The 24150-nt window shown below is 42.1% G+C and overlaps 2 protein-coding genes across 2 annotated transcripts in view; one reads left to right on the plus strand and one right to left on the minus strand.

Moving 5' to 3' along the window:
- ARL13B (ADP ribosylation factor like GTPase 13B) overlaps positions 1 to 6055 on the minus strand; it is a 34712-nt gene extending 28657 nt beyond the window's left edge. The window contains exon 1 of the mRNA XM_027905994.1: positions 6045 to 6055. The gene's annotated coding sequence lies outside the window, so the exon portion shown is untranslated. The remainder of the gene's footprint in view (positions 1 to 6044) is intronic.
- Positions 2661 to 23735, plus strand: PROS1 (protein S). Its single transcript, XM_027905992.1, has 15 exons — positions 2661 to 2767; positions 6544 to 6701; positions 7497 to 7521; positions 7828 to 7914; positions 8838 to 8960; positions 9061 to 9183; positions 10998 to 11123; positions 13258 to 13379; positions 15770 to 15888; positions 17540 to 17729; positions 18207 to 18374; positions 19377 to 19545; positions 20361 to 20509; positions 20931 to 21144; positions 23211 to 23735. Exons 1-15 carry the CDS (start codon positions 2707 to 2709, stop codon positions 23354 to 23356), a joined length of 1980 nt encoding a protein of 659 aa, XP_027761793.1. The 5' UTR covers positions 2661 to 2706; the 3' UTR covers positions 23357 to 23735.
- The last annotated feature ends 415 nt before the right edge of the window (positions 23736 to 24150 follow it).

Consider the following 24150-nt stretch of genomic DNA (forward strand, 5'->3'; position numbering starts at 1 on the left):
AGGCATTAAAAGCAAACACAGGATGTCCCTACCTGCTGAGTAATATTCACTGAACAGTCAACTGCTTTTACACAAAAAGATCCCACAACGAGGAAACTCAAAGAGAGTGTTTCGAGGAACTGGCAACTGTATCTAGTCATAGTCAGTAAATTAAATAGAAGGATCAATTACTTCCATCATTTTACAACCCCACTTTCTGCTCTTTAAGGTGCAAGAAACTGAGAATATTCCTCTTTTTCATGCTGCTCTGTGAAACAGACAATGGAAAACAACCGTGTGATATGTGCTTGGCTATTTCGTTGTACACACGTTTATATTTATTTATGTTTATATATATTTATTTATGAAACAGCAAAGCTTACACAAACCATGCAGTCAAGGGCACTCTTTAAACACTCTTATTCCACTGTACAAGAGAACCTGAACTTCTCCATGGGAGAGCTGAGTGCACGAAGAACACAGAAGTTTTTAAAAAGGAGAGCAAGACAAATGCAATTATTACAAGTAGTAAAATTGGGCTCTGAAGAATACAAAATCATTAAAAAAAAAATGCAGTGCGGTATGGTGCCTCAGCCCACAAGCAAGTACCAACAAAGCCACCTTTGAGAACACAGCTACACAAATTTTCAGCTGGCTCTACCGAGAAGCAAAATGTAACAGCCCAGTGAACAAAGTGTGCCATTGTCACTCTGCCAAACGACAAAAATGTGCCATTTTCAGTGCCTGAGCATCCCCACAGAACAATTGCCACCCCACGTTGTGCAGCTGAAACCTTTTTGTGCCTGGTAAAGTCCAACAAAACCAAGCTCAGAAATACTTCACAGTTAGGCCAGTACACCGCTTATGCGGCAGGTCAGTACAAGTGCCAAGGACTGAGAATGTCAAAGATCCCAGTTTTAAGTAAGAGAAAAGGTGTAGCGTAAAGAAAAACACTCCAGATTAAGATCAAGAGGTACTCAGCAGCCCTGATGTTGGGGATCCAAAGCAATGGGCAGCAGCAAGTCCAGCATCCACAGTCACCTGATGAATATGCTTATCTGCTGTCATATCGAAGTGCAAAACCAGCACCTTTTACACATTTTACTGCAAGAGTCTACATTAAATGTTATGCCTTCGGTAGAGGCGCTTATAGTAGAGGATTTCTCTCGGTCACAGCAGGGCTTCACGTTCTTTGAAATGCAGTCAAACAAACCATTTAAACCTGGCCCTCCTCACGGGGCTTAATTATTTAACTTCCCACTGCAACGATCCTCATCTGACCTGTCTGAATTTTAATTGTTATTTTATACAGAGAGAAACTTACACAGAATTTTAGTTTCGTGTCGTTTTCAAACAGTGGGTTTTGTATATCCACTAAAGAAATCTTTGCACCCCAATTAGCAAGGTCTTAGAAGAGAAAAAGTTCTTAAGTATTCCCTAGTAATGTACATATTTCTCAGATTAAAGCGATGGTGGGTTACCATTTCACAGAAAACTAAAAACCTTCTCCTTCTAGCGGCACAAAATTCCAATTCTGCCAGGTCAAAAGATATCGGTCCTTAAAGCTGTCACTGGTCCCAGACACAACAACGACGGGCCTGTAGCCAGGGCACGATTTTAAGAACTTCCAAAAACTTATTCCTCGAGCAAAACTTAAAATTTTTGCAAACCGCCGTTTCCGAGCGTTTTAAGGAACGATTTTAGGATCGAACCCCGAGAACCGCGACGTCTTGAAAAAAACTTGGGAGCACAGGAGTGTCTGCAAGAAAACAGCTTCAGGACCTCCAGCCCTCCAGGAAAAGCGAAGTCACTACAAGAAAACAGCTCTGGGACCTCCAACTCTCCTGGAAAAGCAAAGTGACTACAAGAAAACAGCTTTGGGACCTCCAGCCCTGCAGGAAAAGCGAAGTTACTACGAGACCCACCGCGCTTCGCAGCCGCGCTCCTCCCCTTCCACAAAAACAAACAAAAAACCCAAACAAAAAAGCAGCAACTCCAAAATCCAGCCAGCCACGCACAGCTCGACTCCCCCCCGCGGCGGAAGGTTCTTTGTTTGTTTGTTTTATAAGAAAAAAACACCCACTTTCTACGGGGCGAACACCTTCCCCCCCCCCCGCTCCGCCTGCCGACCCCGCACATGGCGGAGCGCCCCCCCACCCCACCCCGGGAGCTCACCGGTGTGCGCGGCGACGGGACGCGGTGTTGTCCCCTAGGTTGCGGGGGGAGAAGGATCAGCAAGTGGAGGAGCAGCCGAGAGCGGCCCCTGTGCGGCCCCGCCGGGCCCGAAGCAGCTCCGGCCCCGGCCCGTAACCCGGGATACGGCGGATGGCGGCCGCGGCAGGACACGCTTTGATGAGTGGCGAGAGGAGCAGCCAATAGGAGCGGGCGGCTCCGCCCGCTCAGCCAATCAGCGGCGAGCTCCGCGCCATCGCCCCGCCCCGCCGCGCTCCCCCGGCCCGGGCGGGAGCGAACGCGGCGACCCTACAAAAACACGGGGGAGCGGCCGGGCCCGCTCTGCCCCTGCCCCTATCCCTGCCCCTATCCCTGTCCCGCCGGCATGTCCGTCCAGCCCCCTGTGCCCGGGCTGCGGAGCCGGCGCCCTGCTGACGCTCCCCGCAGGGCAGCGCTGCCCGGCCCCCCCCGCCCGCCCCGCCGTCCCTCCCTCCCGCCCCCGCAGCCCTGCCCGGCCCCGCCGAGCCGCGCAGTCCCGGCCGCCCCCCGGCAGCCATGGGGCCGCGGTGGCTCCCGCTGCTGGCGGTGACCATCGCCGTGGCCCAGGCGGCGACCTGTGAGTGGGGAGAGGGAGGGGAGCGGGGGGGACGCGGCGGGACGGGACGGGATGGGATGGCGGGGTTGACCCGGAGAGTGAGCGGATCCATCGATCCCAAGGGATCCGACAGCTTTTTGGGACGGTCGGGCTGTGACCCGGGGCCGTGAGCGGCTCTGGAGCTGTTCGTGGCCCAGGGGAGAGTGTCCCTTCGTGGGATCCTCTCCCGGGAACAGCCCTTGGGGGTGGACAGGTCGTGGTCTGCGGGAGACATCGCGTCCTTGTGCGGTCCCCGACTTTGGCTGAGCTCAGACCTAGGGAAGGGCTGCTTGCACTCACAGGTTAAAAACCAAATCATCATCATCATCATAATCAAGTCCTACTTCTCGAAACAAAAGTCTTTTAGTAGTGAAATAAGTCTGTATCTGGAACAAGCTCAAAGTAAGCCTCTCTCTGACCCGTTTTACTAATGATTAAACCGGCAGAAGAGAAACCCAGTGTTTACCATTCGGGCTTTCAATGTTTGTTCGCTTCTCGAAGTCAGAAATCCTGGCCCTCAGTCTCGAAAGACGAAAGTTCATTTTTGTAACTTTTTTTTTTTTTTTTAATGAGTCTTCTAGCGAATGTTTCATAATGTTCTTTTCTCCCGATTTCATCACGTTTTCGGCTCTGTGTATCTTCTCCATCGCGTACCTCGTCACTTTCTCTTTTCTCAATGGCAGTGTCAATAGCTCATGCGAAATTTCTGCGGTCCATGTCGTCCGGCTTCCTATCCCGGTCTCTGAACAATGGCAGGGATTCCTGGAATGACAGGGAGGCAGGAAGACAAAACAGCTTAATGATGCAGCTCGTACCCTTCAGTAATCCTAAAGGAAAGTGGCTACTCTGCTGGTCTTAGTGCAGTTGTTTGGTCAAACACCCAATGCGGGACACACTTTGGAGAAGGGACAGATGAATAGTAGTGGCTGACTTTTATTTTGTTGGCTGCATGAAGCTGGTGTCACTGAGAAGCATTTTGGGAGACTCCGGTCCCTGGAATTTTGTGGCTGTTTGCAATACAGCAGCATCACGTGTCCTTTTTGTTCAGTTTGTGGAGGCTCTTGAGTTTTTGGGAGAGAGCAGGACTGGGCTAGAGCTGCTTTCAGTGACTGGGGGTTTAGGTAAGCAGGTTTAAGTGGCCCACTTAAGGCCGGTTTATGGTTGCATCTACACAACAAAACAGCTGTAAGAAAACAACTGAATCTCTTCCTCTCCTACAATTTTTCTTTCTTTAGTAGCATTGCTCTTAAACAGGTACTTGATATGTCATCACTGCACGGTGTCTGTACAACACCTATGGAAATTGTGAGGCTGTTGAGTCGCAGGACCTTCAGCGATCACCAAGTGAAACACACCAAGCACATGAAGGGTTAACTGTTGGTTTGGCAGGCTCAGAAGTGGGCTGGAGTTTCCTGTAATCAAACTGGCAGCAGCAGTAGCAGTCAGGATTGTTTTTTAATAAAGGTCCTGTCATAATCTGTGTAGTTAAAACAGAGATTAATAAATACACTAGTAATTCTGTGCAGGGAAGTTGGAATATTGGCGCTAAACCCCATGGAATTTGCTGTGAGTTACATGTTTTATTTACACTCAGTGTCATAGGAAATCAGCTTAGGAGAAGGATAAACAGCTCTGATGTAGGAGAGAAGACCTATTTCCATTACCCCACTGTATATTGGAGACATGAGGTAGGGTAGGCAGTGTTATATCTGTTTGCGTGCACTTACAGTAAATAAAACACAAGAAAACCTCAAAACTGCGTGAAAATGAGAATGATGCAGCTAAAGGTCAAAACAAGGTTATTTGAAGTCAGCTGTGAATTAGGCCTCATCTGCACCACAGAGCCTGTGCCCCAAAGCTATGTCAGCGTGTTTGTGCTGGTAGAAAACATCAAATGCAAATAAAATCAGCAGGTGTGACACAAAATTTTACTTTTTATGTTGTCACTCCTTTTGCCTCAGAATAAATGGTGCTTCGGTATCCTTCTTATTATCTTGCTTTTAGGCACTGACAAAGCATTTACTCAAAGTAATTAAAATAAGACTGCTAGCAACAGTTGGTGGTAAATAAGTTATCAAAGTGTTTTCCTGGGAATGCTTTCCAGTGCAGCTAGGGTTCAGAAAAGGTCTCAGGAGGCCTTTCCTGTCCTGTCATCTCCCTCTGCATTTTGCCAGTCTCCCAGGGGACAGCATGTTAGTGGTGGGCTTTTGGATTGAGAGAAAAGGTCTAAGACATCCACAGCTGCACAGTTTCCAATTCGTTACTCCTCCTCTCAGCTCAGTGAAGAACAATCAGAAAGTCCAAACCCACCTCTTGGAATACACTGTTAACAGTCCTTCTTGAGGCACACTTCTGGAGTGCCTTAAGGATTGTGAAAGTGGAAGGCAGCAGCAGAGGAGAGCAGGCTTGAAGCATCTCTTTCGTGACGAGAATTCTGTGGGAAGTGGAGGCCCAGGAAATGAGGTGAGATTGTTCTTTCTCCAAGCAGTTTCCTCGAGGATCAGTCTCACCTTGCAGCGTCCCTTCTGTTCTCCAGTAGAAGCACCACGTGGATTAGCATGCCTGCAAGAAAAAAACGAATCATCAAATAGCAGACTGATACACTTATGAGCAGGGAACAAGACAAGCTGACCTCTCCTCTTTGCATCCCTAAGCAGCTTGGTGGTTGCTCTTTGAGATAAAGGGGTGCTTTAAAACCTGAGGGGTGTGCTGTGGTACATCCACCTTACGCTAAGGAAATTTTGTCTGTTGCCTTTCTGGAATGATTAATCTTACCAAATGGATCAGTTTGGAAGTACAAGCTCACCCCACGTGAAGTACGTTCGGGATGCTGTAACAACAGAAAGGTTTCTTCAGGTCATTATCCAAGGTGCAGAGTGCTTCAGCTTTGTTCCCTGGAACTTGCTAGAGACCTTAATGTGTTCAGGTTGGTCTGGTTTTATTAAATATGTCATCTAAAAGCCATTCTCCATTCAGGTTCTGAGCCTCATTAGCTGCTCTTCTTAAGTTTTCTCTTCCCTGTTGTCTCTAAAAAGAAGACCGAGACCGAAGCAAAAATATCTTTCATTTTTAGTATCATTTCTCAACTCACCCATTTGTTCACCAGCTGTGTAAAAGTTAATAAAATGACAATAACAAGACATGGGAAAATTAGGTAACAACGCATAACATGATGGATCTGAAATATAAAAGTTAGCTAGGATTCTGTTTTGTCTTGGTAAACTGTGAGTGTATTCATAGGTTATCTGAGATTTCTCACCTTTGTCTTGTTCCGTGCAGTTCTGAAACAATAAAATTACATTTATGTTAATTACATATAACAAGTACCCTGATTTTGTAGTTTTGGTCTCACATGACTTAAACGACTTATATTACAGGTAATATAAGAGGCTTTGCAGCTTTTTTCCACTTAGGGGGCACATATCTCATTTTGTAATACTCATATCTTCAAAAAAAAATCATATATCTTGTGCTGAATATGAGAGTTAAATTGTGCTTCAGACATAGCATTGCACAAACATTTTGGTGACTCAGAATTTTTTTTTTTTCCTTGTCAGCAACAGCTCCCCCAGACACAGAAAACACATTCCTGGGATTTCTTGCCCACAGTTTTCAAAATGACAGTGAACTCAGCTCCTGACTAAGCATTTAATTTGGAATTTTGTGTTAGGTTCCTCGTATTTATTCAGTGTTTACAACTTTGCTCAGCTGTTAAAAAGGTGGATAAATAATGACAGAGCTCCTTTGTTTCTCTCAAGTTCTATCCCAGCAATATGCCTCTCAGTTCCTGCTGCGGAAACGTCGAGCCAACTCCTTTTTGGAAGAAAGCAAGAAAGGAAATCTAGAGAGAGAATGCATTGAAGAATTGTGCAATAAGGAAGAAGCCAGGGAAGTCTTTGAAAACAATCCTGAAACTGTAAGTATTTCATGAATATCTGTGACATAGAGAATTCTTTGCAGAGGGAAAGCCAGAAGTACATAAAATTCACCCTTCAAAGCTGTAAGAACCTTAATGAAAGGGCTAGATTTAATTACTGCAAGATTTTTTTTTTCAAAGTGTGGAGAACTCTCTTCCTCAGTTTGGTACCACTGCACATTTTTTGGTAGCAGGTATATTTTATTTACCTTCTGGCTACAAAAGGTTTATTATGTTTTGCAAACAATGTCAGTTCCAAGTTCTGTCTTTGATAACATTGGATGTATTTGGCAATATCAGTTGTTAATTTTAAATAGTTTCAGTAATCAGTGGTCAATTGCTTTTAATAATTTTTGCTTTAGTAACACTTTTCATTTTGGGATGAAGTTTCTGTGAGAAGTTAAATGTATTCCAGGGGGGTTTGTTTGTTTTTAGGTTGAAAATGGGAAATAAAGGAGGCTGGCTCTGCATCTAATAACAGCATCAGACCAGATCCTCCCACTTGAAGAGAGTTTTCAAAGCAATTTTGATACCCAGTTCATTTTCACTGTCTTCATCTTGCAAGTTCCCAATTCATTGCAGTGTCTTAATCTCTCCATTGAACCTTGTGTGTATTAAATAATCTGCTTGTTTAGCCTAAAGAACAGCGATATAGAAAACCTGGCCTATATTCTGTGAGTCAAAGTAACTTTTTAATTCCTTTGTAGTCCTAATACCAATATATTTTAGAACTTGTTCAGTGATATAGTTTGCTCTAATTTTATCTACCTGAATTTTTTTCTTTTCTTTCTGCAGGAGTATTTTTATCCCAAATATTTAGGTAAGTCCAAAAAAAAACCAGACCCTAAACAACTCCAGTGTATAATTCAGTGATCCTCTCATTTGGATAATACTGGTTTAGTTATTCTACCCAGAGCACTTGAATGATTTCCATGCTGATTATAATGCACAGAATCTCCCTGAGCTCTTGGAGATTGCTCTGTGATCAGCCACCCTTAACGTGCCCAGACAAGTTTCCTAATTCAAGCTTAGGGAACAGACCCTTTGAAGATGGATGAGCTTGCTGTGATTTCAGCCTAAATGAGCGCTGGTGTCATCAGCAGATCGTGTGGGTTTGCATTTGCAGACTGCCTTGCCTCCCATCGAGCTGGGGTGTTCAGGGTTGCTGCGGTTACTCCCGATTCTCCAGCTGACCTGAGGGACTGTGTCAAGGGTAAGTGCTGCTGTTAAATGCTTCACCCAATGCACTCACATCTCAGAACACATGCATGGCTTCAAAGCAGTTCCCATAGGCAGAAAAACAGACAAATAACCGCTTAACTCAATAATCTAAAGCAGAAATGGACTAAAAATGTTGGGTGAGACAGGGCATTTTCAGAGAAAGCAGTATAAATGACTGGGTTTAGCTTTGTGAAACACCCTGGAAAAGAACCATAACTAAGTGCAAAATGGAAGGCAAAACTCTCCTGGAAACAGAAGTGTCCTACATCAACCCCCCAATATTCCCCAGTGCCTCTGTACTCTACTATGTCTTTAACTCTTTGCATCTAGCAAGTCACGTTAATATTAATATATCTGCATATTTTGAACTTTGCTTTCTGAGGTCTTGCTGGCACATATAAAGAATCTTCAGTTGCTTTTTATGATGCAGATTTTTGTGTCGCTGAAGTTGATATTTGTAAGGGGTACTTGTATTATACCCTGATGTATCCAGCCTACCCTTGACCTGGATGGGCAAGGCAACCTGAGGTGCCAGTTTCTCTGTAAAAGTGACCCTCCTTGAACAGAGAAACTCAGCTAATTTTGAAGTCTTGGCATTCTTGAGACTTTCATCTGTCTAGTGAAATTTGTGGTGATATAACAAGGCAGAGCACTGTTCTTTAAAAAGTGAAATACATCCTTAAAATGTAATGAAAACAGTAAGAAGTCTGAATTTGGCCATATTTTGCAGGTATTGGCATGGTTTGGGAAGTAATTTGTCTCCTAGTTGTTTTCTGTCTGACAAAGAAAGTACTGATGTCTTGCATCAAGCCCTTTCCTCTTTCATGACATGGAGGAGGAGAAGAAGAATAAACTGATTTCTTGAGGAAAAATAACCCCAAATAACAACCCTTTTCAATGCTTTCCATCCCACAGAAATTTCCAACCAGTGCAGCCCCCTGCCCTGCCATAAAGATGGATATAAGGATTGCGTAGATGGACAAGGCAAATACACCTGTGTCTGCAAACCGGGGTGGAGAGGAGAGAACTGTGAAGAAGGTACGGCCTTTGATCTCATGTGTTGGTTCTCAGGAGTACAACTACAGCTTTGCTGTCATTGAACGGTGTCTCAGTGCGTTTGGTTTTGTTTTCCTCGCAGATATAAATGAGTGTGAAGACTTAAATGGAGGTTGTAGCCAACGCTGTGCCAATTTACCCGGGAGCTACCGCTGCTTGTGTGAAGATGGATACTTCATGCGCCCCAACAAATGGGATTGTGCAGGTACAGGGTGAGACTTAAGAACACTATTCCATGACAATACATTGCCTGCTGACTAGGGAGAAGAAAGAATTTAGTCCCACAGTTCCATAAATGCTCAAAGTTCATAAAAGGTTGTGTTGCCTCTGAAAGATGCAGCCCTGCTTTGACTGGGCTACTCACTGCCAGCTTTTCTGACAACCACGTGGTGAACCAGATCCAGGAGAAAAAGAAAGAAAGAGGAAAAAGGCTATAGATGAGATTCTTCTTCATTTCAGAGCTCCACAGAGCTTGGTTTTGTCCCTTGCCAGTCTCACATAGGCTTTAAGTGTGCTAAAACAAGAATCTAAAGTGGTGTGACCAGCTAATACTGTTACCATGGAAATCCTGCCTGGCCTTAGTTTGAATCATTCCTAATTAGTGATGGTGCTCTTTCAGGAGTTTGAAATTCACTGGAGAAGAAACTATTAATGAATCCAAAAATTCTCATAATGGAGAGAGAGATTTGGCTTTTATTCACCCAGAATAATTTTTTTTTTTCTGTGCCTGCCTCTATCTGTTATTATTGACCAGGACCTACATGCTCATTCCAGTCCAGATAAAGACCATGTGCTGACATAGTTAGCAATTCTTACTGCATAATTAGAAAAAAAAATACAACTTCATTTTATTTTGATGTCATGTTTTACTGCCAAACTATGACAACAGTTTTGGGTAATGTCAGATAATTTAAGAGGCTGAATTTGATGGCCATCCTCAGCTATCGCTTTCTTTAGTCTATAAATTTTTGTGAATTTAATAACTTTCAAAGTAATGCCAAAACAACCAAAGATTGTGGTTTTGTCAGAAAGGGCAAGTAGATAAGTTGGTTAGAATCTCTGTGATTCTTGAAAAGATACTGGAAAATTTGGTTAAAAAATTAATCAAAGCTGAAAATAGACCACTGTACCTTAGTACCTCGAGTACCAGTTCTGTCATTTGATAAACTGGATTTTAGTATTTCATTACATCCAACTACAGTTACACAACTAGGAATTTGGAATACACATGGTAACTGCAGAAAAGTAGTCCAAATTCGGGGAATCTTTGACTTAATAAGGTTCCAAGAGTCCTGGCAAGCCAGGGGCAGACTCTGTTCTCTCCCTGTGGTTCACCATTTCCACTACTACAGAACCACAGAGAAAACTGGAATGATCCCTGCACGCACAAGGGGGGATGAAGTACTACCAGGGATCTGATATTTTTCTGTCCAAAAGACATTTAACAAGATTGATGCCACGTGCTGAATCCAATTGTCACATCTGCATCGTGGAAATGACAGTGAAAAATTGGAAACCCCCCAGAAGACAGACACTAAAAGGGTTTGAGGGATAGAGAGACAAGTGAGGGACTTGAACACCTGTCAGCAGAGCCAATTAAAAGACAATTGTGACATGAATTGATTGTAGCATGAAAGAACCTCCAACAGGATTATCTCTTGTCTTTCTTTCTGGATGTCTTTTTTTCTAAGGTAGGATTTTATTCTGCAGTCTGGTTTAGTTTGTAGGAAGCCTGCAGGCAGTTTCTCTCCCTGCCTTTCTGGACAAGCATCACTTTTCCTGTTACCCACAGAACACAGGAAAGAATGAGAGAGATGATAGGCAGGCAGAGAATTTTTCTTCCACTAAGGGCATGCAGAGGTGTCTTTTCCCTCTGGAAATCTTCATGGCTATGGCTGTATTCTGCTATGAAAGCATGGCAGACCAGTTTTCCAGCCTCACCCAGTTTGGATAGGGTTAGGAAAAGAAGTGATATGGAAGATAGTGACTTGGTTTTTAATAACTTGTTTGTATTTCTAGATATAAATGAGTGTGTGCTACATCCAAACATCTGTGGGACAGCCATCTGTAAAAACACCCAGGGAAAATATGAATGTGAATGTGCAGAGGGCTACGCATACAATTCAACTTCCAAGAGCTGTGAAGGTAGGGCTTGGCTCCCAATCCCCCTCCTTTCCTTATTCCCAGACACTGGATTCTCAGTTCATGGGATCTCTCCTTTCCCACTGCAGGGAGGACTTTCAGTCCAAGCTCTAAAAAACTGTCTGACATGTTTCTTGCAGGTACCTTGGACCAATGTGTTGAGCATCTGAACATCACTAGAGTATTTTGTCTTAGAATGTATTTTTTTTTATCTCTCTTGGTTAAAGGTTTTGTTTAATACACATCAGAAATTAAATTTCAGTTGTAGGACAGCTACGAAAGCTCTTAAGAGTTTTACAACGAAGAGGAATTTTCTACATTGCCAGTTGAAGAAAAATATATCAATGACTGGTTTTTGTATTTTAGATGCTGCCTTTATGTTACTGCTCAAAAGGACACAGAAACAGCTTCTTGCTGGCCATGAATCTTTTGCTCCATGGCTTTTCCTGCAGGTTTCTTGTAACAAAGCTCTGCACAGTGCTAGTGATTGCACATCCAGATGTCAGCTCTTTGGTCCAGTTACTATGGGATTAAAATGTTACTGACAATTGTATATCCCTGTGAGCACCAAAGTGAGAAAAACTTCACAGTAATTTATCTGATTCTTGCTCCTCTCGGTATTTTCCTCAGATAGATTCAATTCGATGCAACCCACGCGAGTGCTGCTGTTCTAGGCTGCAAGATGAGGATGCTACAACGAAAAGTCTCACCTCCTAGGAGGAGATTATGCTGCTAAGCTTTTAGACCCTGCTGTAACCACATTAAATGAGTCACCAAATCCTTTCTGAGGACAGGATAGTGCAGACTGACAGGAATGCCAAGTGACATTAGCTTTTCATTGGCATGTTGCATGTAGATGGCCAAACTCAGTTACGGTTATTAGAAAAAGTGAATTTACTTACATTTATGCGCAGCTCTCTCTGTGATGACAGATTCCAGTAGACTGGAACAGCAAAGGGTTTGTTTTCATCTTTTCCTCAGCCATTCCTGGGAGAATGTTGCTGCAGTTCTTCATCCCTGCTGGAGATGGGAGACACTATGAGTGGAAAATACCTGTACAGTCCTGTCTTTGTTTCACAGTAACCATACAATTTTAGACACACTGTTCGATTATCTTTCTCTCACTTTTGCAAGTCCAAACGCCTTGCCCAAAAAAAAAAAAAAAATAGGTAATGGAAATGAGTAAGTACACTTACTGTGCTAGAGGAGTCTATCCTGCAGTCAGGAGAACTGAACCCATCTCTTCAAGGATCAAGGTTTTCTCTTTAATCTTTAAAAAGAAGAAATCTCAGCATAGTATAAAACAGATTTAAATGCGTGCATTGGTACAAAATTGTTTATTCCCACTAGGAGGGCCATTTGTTTCAAAAGGAGTGTTGCAGTTACTTTAATCTGAGGCTCCAAATCACCCTTATTAGAGTCTCTTGTCAGGGGGAGGTTTTGTTTGTTTTTACATCAGAACTGTAAAATCTACAGTTGGCCTTTTACCCAGCCTTTCGTTTTTAAATTATTTGTTGTGTACAACCTGCTAAACAGAAAATGAAGTTCCTTGAGTTGATTTAGCTTATTGGCAGCTCAAATCAGCCTGTTGTCTCCACAAGCAGATGCTGCCTGAAACTCAGCTATTTATGAGATGATTGTATTTAATTTTGAAAGGCATTTTGCCCTGAGATTATTTTGGTTTTATGTTAATAAAGCAGGTCCTTTCTTCACACACTTGCCCTATATACTCTTAAGATTAAATCTAAGCTCTGATGATGCCTTATAGGGAAAGGAAGAGGTCTGACCCAAAATGGTATTTCTGCCATACGTGGTGGTCATTTATGAGGTCTCTTTCATTAATTAAAACATGTTACAGCTCGGTTTCTTAGTGCCTCACAACTCAGGCCAAACTGTCTGCAGCTCTCCACACCAGGGCTCTCTATCAGATTAGTAAGTCTTACGCACCCAGCAGGTAATTCTGGATTGTAAATTTTACACAGGAGACGTCCAGGAGCGTTAGTTTAGCTTAGCAGCAGTCATCTGATGAATTCCTGTTCTTCCAGAGAACCCATCTTGTCCATTATTCCACTAATTTGTGTTAGTTTATCAGTCTGTTCCGAGAATAAGTCTTCCTGTATGCTTCCATTTCTCCTAGATATCGATGAATGTGCTGAAAATAATTGTGCTCAGCTCTGTGTAAACTCTCCAGGAAGTTACAGCTGCTACTGTGATGGCAAGAAAGGGTTCAAGCTCTCCAAGGACATGAAGAACTGTGAGGTAAGACTGTGCTATGCAAAATTCCACGTGGCAAATCACAAAATTGGGTATTTCTTGATAGCAGGATAAATTAGATTAAGGCAAATAGGAAGCTATTTGAGAACAGATTAAAAATTGCTGGAGATTCTGATCTATGGTTTGGCTCACAAAGCAGACCTGGTAGGGATTTGGATGCCATTCAGTTCATGAGTGTTCATTTACAGGAGTCCTGTCAAAAGAAACTTGCCTTAGCCAGTCATCTTCATTCTCTGCTGTTTCCAAAATAAGCCTCAGCTTTCTCCTCTCAAACAAATAATTTCAGTTCAGCCAGCTCAGAGGCAGAGTGTTCCATTTGCCCATATGTTCCCAAGTTTTCCTTAGACTGCACAGAAGTTTGCACTCACTGTTTCAGAATCTCTCTGTGCTTTGCCTGTTTGGATTGAAAAAAAGCCCCACCAGCTCCGGATTGTTTTCCACAGTTCTCATCTGCCATAGCTGAAGAAAAAGCACTCAATAATACTTGCCAATTGAAGAACATCCTGCAGCCAAAACTGGCTGTTCTTGCTCAGTTTGGAAATTTACACTTCTTAGTAGCAGAAACTTTGAAACTCTGGAGGACCAGAATTCAAGGATTCCAGTTCAAGGGTTTTCTTCTGTTCTCTGTGTACTTTGAAAGGTGCAGGCGGGCTGAGACCTGTTTTGTGAAGGGAAATCACACAACAAGTGCCAACAAAAAAAAACAAACCACCTCTAACAGAGTCTAACCAAATTTGGATTGAACTTCAGGAGCAAGATCTGACACAAGTTCTGGCATCTGTGTGTTAGATCTTGTTGGCACCTTCTGAAGTTTAGTATCTGAGCAACACTTGGCATAAATTCTATTCCATTTTGCTCCTCCTTGAAATAGTAACACGTAATGAGGCTGGAAGAGGCTCTTACTTTTAATGCTGTTGTTCAAATGTGATTAATTCTCTATCTGGAAGTTAGTTTTAAAAGAGTTTAATCAGCTGCAAATAAATGCAGTCTACAGACTAGTGATACCAGCAGGCTTAAAATGAAGAAGCCATAAAATTCAAGATGAGCACCTCTACATTTACTGGAACTGCTGCATCAGGAGTACAGAAGTCAGAGTTTGGGAACTGCATCAATAACTTTTACAGGAGTGCAGCATTTCCTGAGAACAGAAAAGTTCTCACACCTGTTCCTGATCATTCTGTTCTGCAGTACTGCTATTCTGCCATCATGGGGTGTTTTGAGTGATAAGATTAGATCCAAATGACTTTTAGACTTTTTTTAGACCCCTCAGTGAGGCAGGTGCTCTAAACCCCATGCTGGGGTCTTCCCGCCTCTCTCCACACACACAGCCCAATTTCCTGGACCTAAAGGAATCAGTCTTTTACTTCTAAATGAAATAGTACATTTTACTTAATCACAAAATTACACTTTCAGAAGATAAGTCAGCAGTGCCTTAGAATGGATGCTTGGCATTGCTTTACTGAACATTTTCCCAGTTTAAACTTGCACCCCACTCCTGAATAGAAACATCTTTGTTTAAAACATCAGGTGGATGAATAGCTGAAGGAATAAGCACAATTTCCCCCCTGCCATTGCAAGCGTGATTACTCACACTGACTTTGGCAAGAGCATTAGGATTAATCCTAGTGTTACATACTGTTTGTAGTTGCCACAAATACTTGGAATTTTTTACCCTTTCCCTGATAATGTGCTCTTAGGGGTTTCATAGTCCCACTATTCCAGTAGGAATTGTGGTGTTGCTTTTGTCAACGTTCCTTTCCAGAGCTCAAATAAGACAAGTACATTCAAGGAACAGCCAAGACAGAAACATATTATTTAATCTGTTACTTAATCCACTTGTAAATTGTTACTTTTTATTCCAGGTAAATGATTCTAGTTGTACTAAAGGTCATTTAGCTATGAGTAGCTGTAAGTCAGTATTGATAAAGAAAAGAAATCACCTTTTTTTAATGCAATCTTCTCAGGACACAGCTCTGACCCATCCCCTTCTAACACCTGATCAGGTTTAGATTCTACAGAACTTCAATAATGGAGCTTGGCAGGACCCCCAGTATGGGGGTGTCAGACATCCCTGGTGAAAGGGAAGCACCTGATGGAAGATTCGAATCCTTAATTCAAATACTAAATATTTAAATAGTAGTTTTGATCCACCAGAACGGTGTTCCAACCTGAGTTATCCTCCAGCAATTTAAATAATGGACATTTCAAAAGCAAAACCACACCACTTCATTTGTACATAGGTATTCAAGTTTTAAAAAGCCCAAAAACCAGAGGTAAGCCATTCTTTAGAAACAAAAAAGGACAGGACAGCAGCCAACAGGAGTGCTTCATAAGCTATCACAATGCATTAACAGGCTTTTTTTCTCTATTTTCAGTCTATTACTGAGTGTATCCCACTGAACCTCGAAAAGAATTATGAACTCCTTTACCTGGCAGAGCAATTCATTGGAATTCCCGTCCTCTACCTAAAGTTTAAATTGCCTAATGTCACAAGGTAAGCACTGACTGGTTATAGAAGCGTGCACTGGCATTATGGACATCTGTGCTCATTGATTTTCTGAGGGTTTAGAAAGAGTGCCTTGCATGCATAAATTACATCACCACCTCCACAGTGGTTAAGGTACCTTTGTGTGAAGAATGAATTATCTCAGGTTCCACAACATGTCTGTGAATAACTGGGTTGAAGTCTTGAGGCAGTTACACTCCCCATTCCCAGTGCTGCTGTAAGGAAGAGGGGTGTGGGACAAGGAGTTCCCAGAGATCCAGAACTGAATGGGGAGAAAGGGAAGAGGATTGAGGGCAGTAAGTTTCATAGGCAGTGGGTGCTCTTGGTTTGTGGAGAAGAGAGCAAAATGATTGTGGCTTTCTCACGGCAGAAGCTTCCTCTGGAGGAAACAGCAGGGGCTGGGGAAGATGGGGATACAGATACAGAAAGGCATTTAAAATTATCAGCAGAAAATCCAGAGATTATAGGAAAATAATTACTGTACAGCTCCCAGTTAAATATGGGAATGCCTTCAGTTTGGATGTTGCTGGTAGTTCACACATGCTCTGGGTAGAAGCTGTGACACGCCCTGCACTTACTGCTGAGAAACAAAACCAGGCCAGCATGTTCCAAGGACAGCACCTTGTCTACAGATTTTCTTTACAGCTGTCAGAGCAATTGTTAGTGCTGGTGACCCCTTTATTACTTGTGGACTTGAGCTGAAATTGCAGCTTGACTTCCTGACAGAACAATTTGAAGGTAACAGCAGCAGCAGCTGTTTGAGCTGGTGGTCCCCAGAGCCCCAGAACCTTACAGAAGGACATAAATACTGAGAACTTTCTCCTGTGCTGCTGGTCCAAGTCAGCCAAGCATTAATGCTGTCCTGGAAGACCTTTCTGGGGTGATAAATGTTTGAAGGTGTCCTGAGAGTGTCTGTGTAAATACAGGACGGGTCTGGGTGCAGGTCTGGGGATGGGCAGCTCCATCTGGCGGAAAAGGAACAGCACTGAGAGTGAAAAGCACCCCAATTAATCACAACTGCCTTCAGAAAGCCCTGACTTCCAAATGCTTTGCTTTGCCCTTTCATCTTTAACCTATTTTATCCATTCCCAGAGCTTCAGGAGGCGCAGACTCCCATTTTGCCACACACACACGTTCGGCCAAGATCCAGATAACAAACCCTCAGAAATCAGAGAATGGCACATGAAAGGCAGCATAACCAAAGCAAATTGCCAGCTTACAATCATTGTAGGACAACACTTGGCAAGCCTTGTTGTACTGAAGCACATCCTCGCTCATATATTTTGTCTGCATCACGTCCCCACAAAACGCAATGGGAATGTTACATCCATCTTATTCCAGGGAGGGGGATGTCCTTCACGTGTAAGGCTCACAGTGGATTTGGGAACTGAACCAAGGTTCTTTCAAGTGCCAGCTCAGCCTGTTCATCTGGAAACTTTTCACTGGATTCTGGTGAACAAGGCTCCCATTAAATTCTGCTTTTGACTAATTGTTTGCAAACATCACAACTCCTCAGCTGCAGAGATACCGAAAGGTTCATATCCATGAACTTTTTTTAACCCTGCTAATGAGCTATCATAGGCCATACAGCATTTCATGTTTCCTGTCTCCTTATTGAGATTCCTTGTTCACAACTCAGATTTACAGCAGAGTTTGATTTCCGGACATATGATGCAGAGGGAGTTATCCTGTATGCAGAATCCTTTGACAGTTCAGCATGGATATTGCTGGCTCTTCGTGATGGCAAGATTGAAATTCAGTTCAAGAATGAATTTGGAACAAAACTCACCAGTGGAGGCAAAGCCATTAATGATGGGCTGTGGCATATAGTAAGTTGGGTTTTCTTCTCCCCTTTCCTTCCTTTAAACCTCTGTGGAAACATTCTGTGTTTATCAGTAAAGTAGGGAGAAACTAAGCAGCCATTAAAAGATTAAAAATCATGCACTCACACCCGAGATTTAAAAATCAACCAAGAAATTCACAAGAATGCCTTACATCAGGAAGGAACTTGTGTTGCCTGTTCGCAGCCAAGAAAGGGACAATCACCACGAGCTGTCAACATAGCAATTATTCTTTTTAAACATGACAAAGGAAGTGGCAGAATATTGAAAAGTGTGACTGCACGGTCAAGTGGCTAGTTATTAGATACTTTGTGTTTACAGCGAGTTTTACGCTTGCTAGACCAAAATCCATTTTGTTCTTCAAGCCTTCCTCTCTGAGATGAAAGGCCTGGCTCACTTACTCCATCTATAACAGCTACATTTTTGTGTGTGTATGTGTATCTAATTATTTGTATCTTGTTCCAGATATCAGTTGAAGAACTGGAGCACAGCATCAGTGTGAAAATAGCCAAAGAAGCTGTGATGAGTATTAACAGCCCAGGAACTCTTTTTAAGCAGTCCCAGGGTTTCTTGGAGACTAAGATGTACATTGCAGGATTGCCTCGCAAAGTGGGTGATGCTCTTGTTAAACAGGTAAATGAAATGACAAGGCTGATGTTGATTGATACTGTTCTGTTTGTTTAGCTTTGTTTACTTAGGAGTCACAGAGGAAGCAAGTTTGGCACGGAACCCGTTCAGGAAATGAAAATGTGGTTATTAGACAGACCACTGTTCTGAAAATAAAAGCTTTGTGTTCTGCCTTCAGGAAGGTTTCAGTGGTAAAAACGCAGAGCTTTTGGTCTAATCTTTCAGGATTCTGTAACCTGTCTCCTAATAAAGCTTTAAGATTCCCTAAATCACCGTCACTTCTGCTGAGAGGGCATTTTGGGGTGATTCTTGTTTGTGGGGCTGGCTTTGGCAGGCTCTGAGCAGGTGCAGAATTTACTGTGCAGGCAGCACAACGAGCTTGCATTTTTACTGGGTTTTATTATAGCCCAGGCTGGTGGAGCCCTGTGGTTCTTTCACTCTTCTAACCTCAACAGCTCGTTCTGGGGATGGGCTCAGTCAAGTAGCAACTGTCAAACTAGTTGGCAAGGGGAACTCTACACCTTGTTATTTATTTAAAAAAAAAATCTACTTTTGCTCAAAAGTGAGGCAGAAAGAAAAAGTATGAAACAATGCAATGACATCCCCTTATCCAATAGAGAGCAATTCCAGAAATTCCTTTGTGTTTTGGTATAAGAAAAAGATGAAGCTTTCAACAACTAACAATGCTAGTGATTACTGTCTTTCATCTACCAAAAGGCTGCTGGCCTGTTGTTCAGGTCACAACACGAGCTTTGAAAGTTGAAGGAGTCTGTTTTTGTACAGATCACTGGCATCAAAGTGGGAAACAGTAAATCACAAATACCTTTGGAAGGCTCAGATACTAAAAGCATGCCTTTTGTTTTCTCCCAGCATCAGTGCTATAGCCTATGGCATTGATAGGACTATTGTTAACTCCACAGAAGTAAAATAATGTAAAATAATGCCTTATTTTTGACATTTTTAAAACAACTTCGAAGGCAGACCCCTAACACTGCAGTTCTTCTCCAGATTAACCCTCGATTAGATGGCTGTATTCGTGCCTGGAACCTGATGAATCAGGGACATTCAGGTGTAAAAGAAGTTATTCAAGAGAAACAAAGCAAACACTGTTTAGTGTCAGTGGAGAGAGGATCCTTCTACCCTGGCACTGGGATGGCAGCATTTCAGATAAACTACAGTGAGTATTTTTTTTTGCACATGCAATTTTTGCTTCTCAACAAACATCCTGTCTTGAGACTGTAGGTGCATCTCTTACTCCTTCCTGAACCCACAACTTCCTTACCTGACCTCCTGCCTTAACTTTCAAATTTGCAACCCACAATCTCCCTGTGCACACTTGAGAGCCCCAGTCTCTTGGACATTGTCCCAAATCCTGTTGTCATTATACTCTTTCCCATCCCGAATGCCGTGCTACCCTTTATCCCCAATCATTTTCATCCCAAAACTTGCTGTTCTCTCACAGTTTCTAATTCACCAGCACACTTAAAAGGATTTCTCCAGCGTTTTGTATTCTGTGCTTCCAACCAACTTACATCAGTTTCCTGTGCCACTCAAGCTGTAGATGTAAAAGGGTGCGAGAGCTGCCAGTTTTTCTCGGCAGTTGTTTATGGGTAAATTATTTTTTTCGGGTTTAATTTTGAACTGACCTCTCATGAATGTGGCACCTGTTCCACGTTACAATGGAGAAGGTAGCAAAAAAAAAAAAAAAAAAACCAACCAAAAAAACCCTCCAAAATTTCATAAACACAGAAGATATAGGATTAAAAGTTAGGTGGGTTTTGGTTTTGGGTTTTTGTTTTTTTTTTTTCTTTTTGGTTGGGTTTCTTTACACTTACAGTTCTTTCTATAAGTTCCGAAGTTCACTGCTTTGTTTCTGAAGATTATTACTAATTTTTCCATAGCAGGCAGGAGATTAAATGCTAATTTTTAACACCTTATTAATTTTTCATTCCCAGATGGATTTACTAATTTCAAGTATTCTTTTTAAAACAGATAACCCTGACAGTGCTGAAGATTGGCTAATAAATGTGACTCTGAGTATTCGCTCATCCACAGACACTGGTGTTATGTTTGCCTTGGTTTCTAATGAAACAGTGCCTCTTGCATTGTCCATAGTGGACTCTAACTCCTCTGACTCACAGGTGATCTTACAATTATCATAGCAATTAACTGCATATAAGTCTCACATCTTGGTTTTGTCTCACTCAACTTACTGCCCCATTTGTGAAAAAATCGAGCTACAAAAGCCACTCACATGTGCTTGCACGGTAGCCTGACTTAATATTTTGAAAAGGATTTATGTCATATAGTGATGTGCAGAAAATATATTTCTATTAGAAAATGTATTTATATTAATGACTGATTAATATGTGTTAATGTATTTCTATTAATGAAAATATAATTGTATTAGTTATGTCACGATTACATAATGTAATCTTATTTCAGATCCATGACATCACGATTTCCTTAATCTTTCCTTCTTTAGCCTTTCCTTCCAAAGTATAATTATGTGTTCAAGTTATTCGTGGCACCTTCTGTGATCTCCCCCTTTTTCCTCTCTAGAAAATCGCTGTGACCATTGGAAGCATCACCGTTAAACATCTGGAATCAAAGAAGTTATGTACCCCCAGGAGGGTGCAGGTTGGACTTTTAGTAACCAAAGAGGAACTTAAGCTGTCTGTGGATTCACACACAGACAGAAGCAGTTCAGAGCACCTGTCTGTCCTGAGCCAAGCCATGATGGCAAATGTTGTCACTTACTTGGGTGGGCTGCCAGGTAAATCCTGTTTGTTTATTTTATCTATTATTATTTCATTTATTTGTACAAGCCTGTTTATCTTCAGCCTTACTCAAGCTAGGAAAAGCCTACAATTGTAAAAAAAAAAAAAATATGTGCTGCTTGTTTCATCCAGCTTTTAAGAGAACCTGCTTTTCAACAGCAGCATTATGTGGCCCCTTAAGGCCTGGGTCTCTCTCTAGATGTTTTTAATTTGGAAAATATCTTCATTTTTGAGTGGGGAAGAAATGGGCATTGCATACTTCCAAAATGCCACCAGCTGGCACAGTTTAGGAACTGCATCAAGCATGTGGGAAAACCAGGAATTTGGAAGTAATTTCGCTGTCAGAAGTGCAGAAGGAAAAGTCAGAAACATGGTTGCGACAGTTAAACTCTGGCAATAGATAACTGGAAATCTTTGTGCTGAAACAGCAACTATTTTGTTTAAAGGAGCGTAGCGCCAGTCTTAAAGACATGTACAAGGATTATTTGGTACAGGAATTGTACAGGTGTTTATCTATAAAGTAGTTTGCTTTCAGGGTGAGTCAAGAAGGAAAATAATACTGCCCCAGGTGAGGAATCTTCAAAGCCTAAAATACTCAAACTTGAAAACTGCCAGAGGAAAGATGCCATGGTTACAGTGCGTGGTTACTACTCCTAGAGCCTTTCTGTGCCTTCTATTATTTTATGGAGAATGAGTCACAATTACTAAGAAAATTCCAAGGGTTTGACCAGCATGTAGGCTGCAGTGTTACAGCACTGCCCCAGATACTCAGCATCTTTATTTTCATCCTATTTCTTCTGCAGAAGACAAGGATGGACAGGAGTAAGAAGAGGGGAGGGATATATATATATATATATATATATATATATATATATATATGTAATTCTTTCTAGTACACTGCCAGCCGCAAAGCAGTTGGCATCTTAACAGTTAAGATCTTTTTGCTTTGGGCATCCCAAAGAGATGAGAAGAAAGTATTAGTTACTTACTGCTCCTTAAAAATAATCAGTTTTAAAAGGTATCTTCAACATGCAAATTAACAAAACAAACAAAAAACCCCACCCTTTGTATGAAGTTTCTACTTAAAAGTCTCAAAAAAAAAAAAAAATCAACAACACCTCCCGTGTTGTCTGAAGGAGGCACTTCCACAACAACCTCTGTTACCAAAGAGGGGAAAAGTAGGATAGAAAAACTAGTTCAAGTCCTTTTGTACAGCCCTTCTGGCATTTATTCCTTCTGGTTCTCCTCTGAAAAGCCTCTGGGATTCCTGAGCAGTGTAAAATAAGCAGGTAGGGGGTCCCCACACTGAGCTGTGTGGTTAAAATGTGCGTCTCACGAACACCAGAAGTCCCTCATTTTGATACACCTTTCTTCAGATTAGTGAGCATTGGGAATATGCCTCTGATAATTAACTCAGTGGAACCATTCTAGCTGATGAAAGTGTTTTGGTCTGCCTTGTACCCTGAGACCTCAGACCAGTACCTGCTTGATTTTGCGCTGCACGTGCTGTTTCTTGGAAGCACAGCCCTGATCTGATGCTGCCAAACAATACCTAAAATGAGTAGAAAGAATCTGAATTTGCAGTAAGGAAGCAGTAAAATGTGTGAGGTTCCCAGGGGCCCCCAGCTGAGAACTTGCAGATTGGGATCTAGAGGAGCTTTCTGGCAAAAGCAAGGCAGTTCTTTCGGTGACCTCTAAGCCCACAAACATCTGTTTGTGCATCAGGACAAGAACAGCAGACTCCAGGAAACAAACCATTGGTTCGCTGCTGTGAATACAGGAAAAGCTACCATGAAAAATATTCCTGTGGTTGGGTTTCTGGATGCAAACAGACTTCTGAGGGATATTTCAAATCCTACTGACCTTTCTCAGCTTCGCTGACTTTATCTTGATCTTAAAGGAAAGGGGGAAGAACTAAAGTGTTTCCTGACAAATTGCTCTTTTGTCCCATGACTAAATGATGAATGGAGAGTGGAGTATTCCCCATGTTTTTTCCCTAATCTGAAAAACACACACGGGTTTGCATGCCTTGGCCTAACAAACTGAGTGTGCTTTCGTGCAGATGTTCCTCCGGGTGCTACACCAGTGACTGCTTTCTATAATGGCTGCATGGAGGTGAAGGTCAACAACAGGCAGCTGGACCTGGATGAAGCCATTTCCAAACACAACGACATCAGATCTCACTCGTGCCCGCTGATCATGCAGTAACGGTTCAGATATTAATTTAACTTCTTTTTTTTTTTTCCTTTCAGATATAATTTGTGTAATTAGTCTCATGCTGTAATGAAGCCTGCATTGTTTCATGCAAGATATGCCAGGAAATAGTCAGTGTTTTTCCTCCTTTTTGTATAGAATGGAGGAAAAATCCCCTCTCTGTTCAAAGAGACAATCAAGATGAAAATTCTGTAAAATGTTCCTTTTTTCATATCAGTGGTAGATTTTAAAGCCAAATTCATCTTTCACATTCGTACTATGTCCTTGGCATATTTAGCCTGGAGAGAAGGCTTGGGAATTTCTGTTTAGAAACAATTTTACTTTTCATTTTTCATGTATCAGCACAAAGTTACCAGTTGAAAATCATTTCAGTGTTTTAGAATCTGGACAGAACTTTTCCGGGCATAACGAGCGAGGAAAGATCTCTACAGGTTTTGTAATCTCAGCTTTTGGTAAAGCAAAAAAATATACCCTGGAATCCATAGCCCAAGCTCTCTGTGAATATGTTTACAAGTTGTATTTACATTGGTAAAGCAACTTCAAAATGGAAATGTTTCTTTAAGTAGCTCGATTTTTGAAAATAGCTTTTGTTATACCGTACCAGCTTTAATTCTCCTATCTTTAGAACCCAGCTCTAGAGTTTTAAAAGAGTTCTGGATCAGGTTAGGTAATTTAATTTAAAGGGGGTTAAAATACACCCAGGGAATTTTGGAAAAGAAAGGAAGTGGCTTGAAGGAAGGACCTCTGGTCTTCATCACAGGACATCAAACTGAAATTTGCCAAGCAAA

This window comes from Empidonax traillii, unplaced genomic scaffold, assembly GCF_003031625.1.
Source record: "Empidonax traillii isolate 1590-97213 ecotype Southwest subspecies unplaced genomic scaffold, ASM303162v1 scaffold1231:size149244, whole genome shotgun sequence".
NCBI lineage: Eukaryota > Metazoa > Chordata > Aves > Passeriformes > Tyrannidae > Empidonax > Empidonax traillii.